This window comes from Artemia sp. Qi Xiang Cuo, chromosome 3 (assembly GCF_049724085.1).
Source record: "Artemia sp. Qi Xiang Cuo chromosome 3, ASM4972408v1, whole genome shotgun sequence".
NCBI lineage: Eukaryota > Metazoa > Arthropoda > Branchiopoda > Anostraca > Artemiidae > Artemia > Artemia sp. Qi Xiang Cuo.
Genome location: NC_142796.1, coordinates 44,439,010 through 44,446,156, shown reverse-complemented (window position 1 = coordinate 44,446,156; position 7,147 = coordinate 44,439,010). Strand labels below are relative to the sequence as shown.

The following is a 7,147-nucleotide window of genomic DNA, read 5'->3' as shown; positions in this document are numbered from 1 at the left end:
TATTATTAACGACTTTTTGTCTGTGCACCAGGTCATATGTGGTTTCCCACTTCCTGTTCCTCGCCCTCCTGTCTGCTTCGCCTCACACTTTAGGCGTAAAATAGTGTTGGGCGATAATTTGATCAAACGATACATCGATGCTTTTACTTTCGATATTCAAAATAATGGATATATCGATTTTGATATTTCTGGTGAGGTTTTTTGCTCAGATTAACTCTTGATTTTGCAAAAATTCAATGACAAAAATTGTAAATAAAGAGTATTTGGCACATTTTTTCCAAACTTTGAATAAAACAAGCAAAAAAACTTGATTATATAAATGAATGTAAAAAAAAAGAATTGGGACATAAGGAATTGGGACAAAAATTCAAAATTTAGCCTAAAGAGAAATTTGTGAGGAAGTTGTATCCGCTCATATATACGGGATCATTTCTGTGTTTTTTAAGTTTTAATCTGGCTCCTTACTTTTAGTTGAAAAATATATTTTGTTATTAAATGTCTGATCGTTTTTCAAACAGTGCCAGAAAATCGGCCTCTTCTCTCCACGAAAAATCTTCCCCACGAAAATTCCTCCTCGGGAAGTTTCTCCCAAAGTAAAATCTCATTTACCCCAGACAATTCCATCCCTGCTGAAAATTCCTCCATGAAAAATTCTTGTAGACAATTCCGCCTGGAAAATTCTTTTTTGCCTACTTTCATTTGAAAAAAGAGATGTTTTTTTTCTAATCGTTTTTCAAATCATGCCGGAAATCTTTCCTCTATGGAAATTATTCCTGGAATTCTTTCTCAAAGTCCCAATGGAAAGTTTTTACCTCGGAAATTCCCCCACCACGAAAAAATCCCCATGACAATTTCAATCCCTTTGAAAATTTTCCCGGGATATCTCCACATATAAAATTGAATTGGCAAAGAGAAAGGAAGTGAAATAAAAAGAATTCGTATAGAAATTCAGTTAAATTCCCCCGTATAAAGTCTCCCTTTGAAAGTTCATCCCCAGAAACTCCCCCCCACTGAAAATTTCCCTTACCCGTAAAATGTATGTTTACTTCCCAATAACAAATACTATGTGTAAACACTAGGCAATTTTCATAACTTACAACCCTTTCCTAAAGGACTTTGGGGATCAATTCATCCCCAGGGGCATGATTATTTAACCTTTCAACTATGCTGATGAAAATGGCTATCTCAAAATTTTGATCGAATGACTTTGGGAAAAAAGAGGCATAAGAAGGGGGTCTAGTTTCCCTGCTATTTTCCTATTTTTTTGTCACAAAACGGGGAATTAGAACTTTGATTCGGACAAGCCCTATGCCGATCTTCTAGGACCATTGGTTCGATACAATCACCCTGGCAAAAAAAAAAAAAAATCTGTGATCTTTCTTTTGGCAAAAGATACAAAATATTTAATCCGATATGCTGAATCTAATGGTGAAATTTTCATTATTATTCGTTGTTTTTTTAGGGATGTTTTCAACCTTCCTTGGAAATCTTGCAAATTTTCTCAAACTCGTAGCTTTTGATGGGTTATATTAAACTTGATTAATTCTAAATATCTGGAACCAGCATAAAAAAACAATTCTTTTGAGGTACCTATTGTTATCATAATTCCGTGTTTTAGAGTTTCGGTTGCTATTGGGTCAAGTCGCTCCTTACTTATAGTTCGCTACCGCGAACTGTTTGATTTACTCATCAGGCTTGGAATCCACTTTCAGAAAGGACACTGGTGGTGGGCATGGACATTAATTTTATGTTCGTATAGGTATTTCTGGGACTCATTACGAGTCTTCCACGATTCGAGTGGATCAGTTTTTCTTGGAACGAAAGACTCCCTGCTGAAAATCTGGAGGGCCGTGACAGATGTAGCTGCTGGCTAAGCTTGCTTTTCATTGACTAGAATACCTCGTCATGTGATCTCCACTTACTGGCTTAATTCTGTAGTGGCTGAATCACAGGGACTGTCACGGCACTTGCATCTGTTGATACATATTCCAGCAAGGCCAAATCCCTGTCTCTTGCTATTTTACTCTCAACTTGGATATGATCGTCAGGGGAAATGTACAATTTCTAGAGACGCGGATCAAGATATGCGACAATCGTTACGACTCGAATCTGAACAAGGCCTATAATTCAAGAAGGCATTTCATCTAGCCAAGCCTTTCGGAGGTCCAACACTTTTCTCTCAAACATTCGAGAGTCCACCCTCAATAAACTTAGTTTGAGTTTGAGATTAGGCTATGCCAACTTTTAGAATCAGCTATGTATGCTGTATATCAGATCACCATGTTTGAGTCAAAGGAATGAAGGCATTATTCTTTTTCTTCTCGGATATTTGCAAAATAATTTTATATGTTGGATCTTTTCTGCTTGACATTCACCGCTAGATACCAGAAAAAGCCAAAAATATTCGAAAATATCTCAATACCGTTTTCTGTATCAATATTTACGTTTCGATATTAAATGTCGATATTTATATATTTATTTATCGATTTATTTAATATCGCCTAACACTAGCGTAAAATTTGAAATCAATAAACGCTGAAAATGGTTATATCACTTGACATTGAGAGACAAAAGAAATTGCTATATGACAAACCTGGCTAGTGTTTCTGCAGGTATGTATCTTTTTAAATATTGCTTTTAGATTGCTAGATTTGATTGGCATTTTTGATTCAGTAAAGATGAAGACTAGTTAGACTTTCACTTCAGCTTATCAAAGGGTGGAATGGCATTTCCCTCTATTTTGAAAAATACATTTTGGTTTATATGTTGAGTACTGGCTCTCTGAAAGGAGACCTGCTAAAAAAAAGAAGGGCATTTTAGATTGCTTTTCTTAAGCTTAAAATTGTTTTTGTGATGATTCACCCCTTCCCTAGGCCTAGGCTACTTATGGTCCCATAGACTATATATCCCTAGGCTGTTTATAAAATTTATATAATATGAAAATTTGACTATTAGATTTCTTAGTGTTCCTTTTCAACATAACAGTAGCCTAATTAGGTAAATTTTTACCAAATCATATTATTGCCTTATGCATAAAGTGAATAGCCTATACCACTGGATGCCTTTTTTTATGCTGATTATGAATATAATAATCATTTCTATCGGAAACTAATTTCAGCCCCCCTCCCCTATATATGCCAATTCAGGGTATATATTTCTACATTAGGGGTGGGGGGGGGGGTAAAGTTTAAACTTACCTCCAATTTACATCAGAAACAAAATTTGGGTAAAATTCTACTTTAGCTACTTTTGGCTATCTTGGGAAGGGGTTGGGTTAGGAAAATGAAGCTTTCAGGAATGGGTCTACAGGCTAAAGTATGTCCCGGGAAGGTATTTTGAAGTACCTACCTCCACTTCTTCTCCCTCTAAAGGGTCATGAAATTTGCCTACATGACAGGTCTATACCCATTGAAATTTTGACAAAACAACTTTTTACCTTAATTTTCAGTTATCAGTTTCTTTTTCTCTGGCTTTAGCTCTGAAAATGCTATTTCAGTTATTTGAGCAGAATTTTAAGACATAAATAGTTTATTTCCAAAATTTAGGAAATGTATTTGCATATCTTTAAAACCTTAAAAATTGGGATTGAGCAAAGTTGTGAAGCTGAAAACAATTTTGTTGTACTTCATTTAAGCAGAAGATCTATTTTGCAAGGTTTCACTTCTATAACTCACATATTTTTAAAGGTCATCAAAGGTCAGGACCCTCTAGAGGGAGACAGAGTGGAGGTGGATACTTCAAAATATCTTCCCGGGACATACTTTAACCTGTAGACCCATCCCTGAAAGTTTCATTTTCTTAACCTAACCCCTTTCCAAGATAGTCAAAAGTAGCTAAAGTAGAATTTTACCAAAATTTGCCCCCACCCCCTAATGTGGAAATATATACCCTGAATTGGCATATATAGGGGAGGGGGGGGGGCTGAAATTCATTTCCAATAGAAATGATTATTATATTCGTAATCAGCATAAAAAAGGCATCAAGTGGTATATTCACTTTATGCGTAAGTCAATAATATGATTTGGTAGATATTTACCAAAATTTGACTATAGATTTCTTAGTGCTCCTTTTCAACATAATAGTAGCCTAATTAGGTAATTTTTTACCAAATAATATTATTAACTTATGAATAAAGTAAACATACCACATGATGCCTTTTTTTATGCTCTTTCCAAATATAATAATCATTTTTGTCAGAAATGAATTTTACCCCCACCCCTATTTATGCCAATTCATGGTATATATTTGCACTTTAGGGGGGTGGGGGTAAATTTATTTCCAATGTAAATGAGAGGTAAGATTAAACTTTCCCCCCTTCCCCCTAATGTGCAAATATATACCCTGAATTGGTATATATAGGGGTGGTGGCTAAAATTCATTTCCAACAAAAATGATTATTATATTTGTAAAGAGCATAAAAAAAGGCATCAAGTGGTATATTCACTTTATTTGTAAGTCAATAATATGATTCGGTAAAAATTAACCCCTAATTAGGCTACCCTGACAATATATTCCTCCCCCCAGATGGATAAATATGTAGAGCTAATAATATAGGCTATTTTTTGTTTTTCTTTCATTAGTTTGAGTTTTTCAAAACTGATTATATAGTATAGACATGAGATGGACTCTACAGTTTAACCTAAGAGATTGTGTAGGATAGCCTAATGAATATAAAAATAGGCTACTCTTTTAAATAAAAATACTATATGAATAAAAGGCCTAATGGAAGGAATATAATAATCTGACTAATAGCCTACACACATTCTGTAGCCTACTACATATGATAATTTAAGAACTTATAATTTTAGTCTTTCTTTTAGTTGGATTGTCAACATATCTTAGGGCTATAAATAGGACTATCAAACAGGATAGAAACAAATTTTCAGAAACAATGATATAACTGTAAAAAGAGCTTGAAATCCTGAAACTGTTTCCCATATTGATGATTATCATACAAATCAGATCTTGTCATTAAGGTGTGTAGTTCAGTATTCACAGAAACACCAGTAAAACCCATGCTCAATTCACTCCTCCAGAGTCAAGATTTAACAAAGGAATTTGACAATTCAGATGTTTTGATTCAACAAGTCAATCAGATGCCTTATAATGATGATAAGGCTCTCAGCATTGATGAATTTTCAAACACAATGCTATTCAAACTTACAGTCATATAATATTTATACATGTTATACAATATTACACAAATTTAGGGGTTATTCACCCACTTGTAATTCTGTCTGATGTGTGTTTTTGCCTGATGCATGCTATTCAAACTGGAAAAATTAGTCATTAGGCTAGCATATAATGCATTAAGCTACTGTACAATGGAAGTGAAAAAAGGAGTTAAAATAATAATATAAAGACAACTTCAACATTTTATTAGAGAAAGAGTAAGCTATTATTTTCTAAAGAAAAAGTATCAGGCTTTTTAATAGAGGAGGGTGGGAACAGGGGCAATCATTAAAAATTAGATATTTATCATATTTTGGTGGTTTGGGGGATAGTAGTAAAATGTGTAAGACTTGTCAAGGTAGAAGTTGTTTTCTAGCATCCATAATTTTGTAAATCCAGAAACAGTAAAAAGTTATATTCTCCTCTTGTTGACAGAAGAAAATAAAGATGGAAATCTAAAAATATATGGTAGGAAATAACAAGATATTCCCACCATTGTTTGATGTCACCCTGCCACATTTTTGACCTGCCAAGGTCACTGATTTTCTATACCACATAATTGTGAGCTAGCTTTGCAACTTTGGCATGACACACTGCCTAGAAACAGGAATGGACAGTCTTCCAAACTGTTGAGAACCATTAAGTTATAATTATATTTGCTTTTTGATTTGAAAGCAAGGACAAAGTATTCTTGTGAGGCCTTATTCCAATGCGTTTTAAGGTGCTTAGAACTGTTACCTTCTAATTGATGCTCTAGTATTTTATAAAGTCCTATAGTATTTAATTAAATTTCCTTGGAGTATACCTTTTGTATTTATGTGATGTGGACCATAGCACATATTTTACTGATATCCTGTAATATATGAGACCCCTGCTTCTTTAAATTGCCCCCTCTCTGCTGAAAAATTTGTTAGTGTTGCAAACTTACTGGATATCACCATCTTTAGCGACTTGAAATAACATTACTATATTAATTATATTCTAAAGTTTTCTTGACAACTGCCACACTGTTTGAGGATTTTCCTCTCATTTGTACACCCAATCCTCAAGTAAGCCTGTCCTGTTTTCTGTCATGGTATATCTAATGAGTTTTGGTCAGAGTAGAGGTTTTCCAAAAAAGTTCCCACAATGATAGACAATGAAAGTAAATTCTCTTATATCAACCTTCTTCAGAGAGTCAATCTTGTTGTACTTTAGAAAAAGTATGTTAAAATTTTCTTTCGTTTTGCCAATATTACCATAACCTGTATACAAATTCCCTTTTCTCTAGTCAATTTTCCTTCTTTTGACCACTTCTTTCTTGTTCTACTTCAAAAAAATCTCTTGTTATACTAACAACATTCTGTAGTGAAATATTTAGAAGAACTTTTTTGCCATGCATAGTTTACATGTTAAATATGTGAATTTTCTGCCTTGTTCTCTTCTTTTACTATACAATTGTTTATTGTTTGTTTTGCAAGTTTTGAGTTTTCTTTTTATGGTCTTTTTCTTCCTAACTTGCATTTGGTATTTTTTTAGTTACAAGACTAATTTTTGTGCTTTTGTTTTTATTTGGTTTGTTTCCTTTTAATTTTGCATGTTTATTTGGTTTTGACGTTTTTTAATGCTTGGTTTTGACGTTTTTTCATAGCCTCTGATATTTTGAGTTTTTTTCTTTTTTTTTTTCTTTTTGTATATTTATGTGTTTTATTGTTTGTTGGTTTACTGACCCAAAAAACAAATTTTGCCATTCTGGGCTTATGATAGACACTTTTCAGGAATAAATTTTATCTTACACATAGTAGAATCAAATGGACCTTTTTTTTAAAGTTTTTTCCTTGTCTTTAGTTTATATCAGTGATTTATGGGCCATCTATGATCAGATACTGTATTGGTTATAACCAGATTGTTGCATCTACAAAATTGCAGTAGTTTATAACCCTTCCTATTTTCTTTTCCTGCGCCAAATTTACCTAGTCTAGGATACAATCTATCC

General features: G+C 33.5%; 1 protein-coding gene across 1 annotated transcript in view; it reads left to right on the top strand.

Annotated features, from left to right (window-relative positions):
- Nucleotides 1-2,514: 2,514 nt before the first annotated feature.
- The window catches only part of LOC148954142 (major facilitator superfamily domain-containing protein 6-like), a 41,945-nt gene continuing 37,312 nt past the window's right edge, over nt 2,515-7,147 (top strand). The window contains exon 1 of the mRNA XM_089086937.1: nt 2,515-2,612. Coding sequence (XP_088943063.1) covers nt 2,585-2,612 — 28 coding nt within the window. The 5' untranslated portion in view covers nt 2,515-2,584. The remainder of the gene's footprint in view (nt 2,613-7,147) is intronic.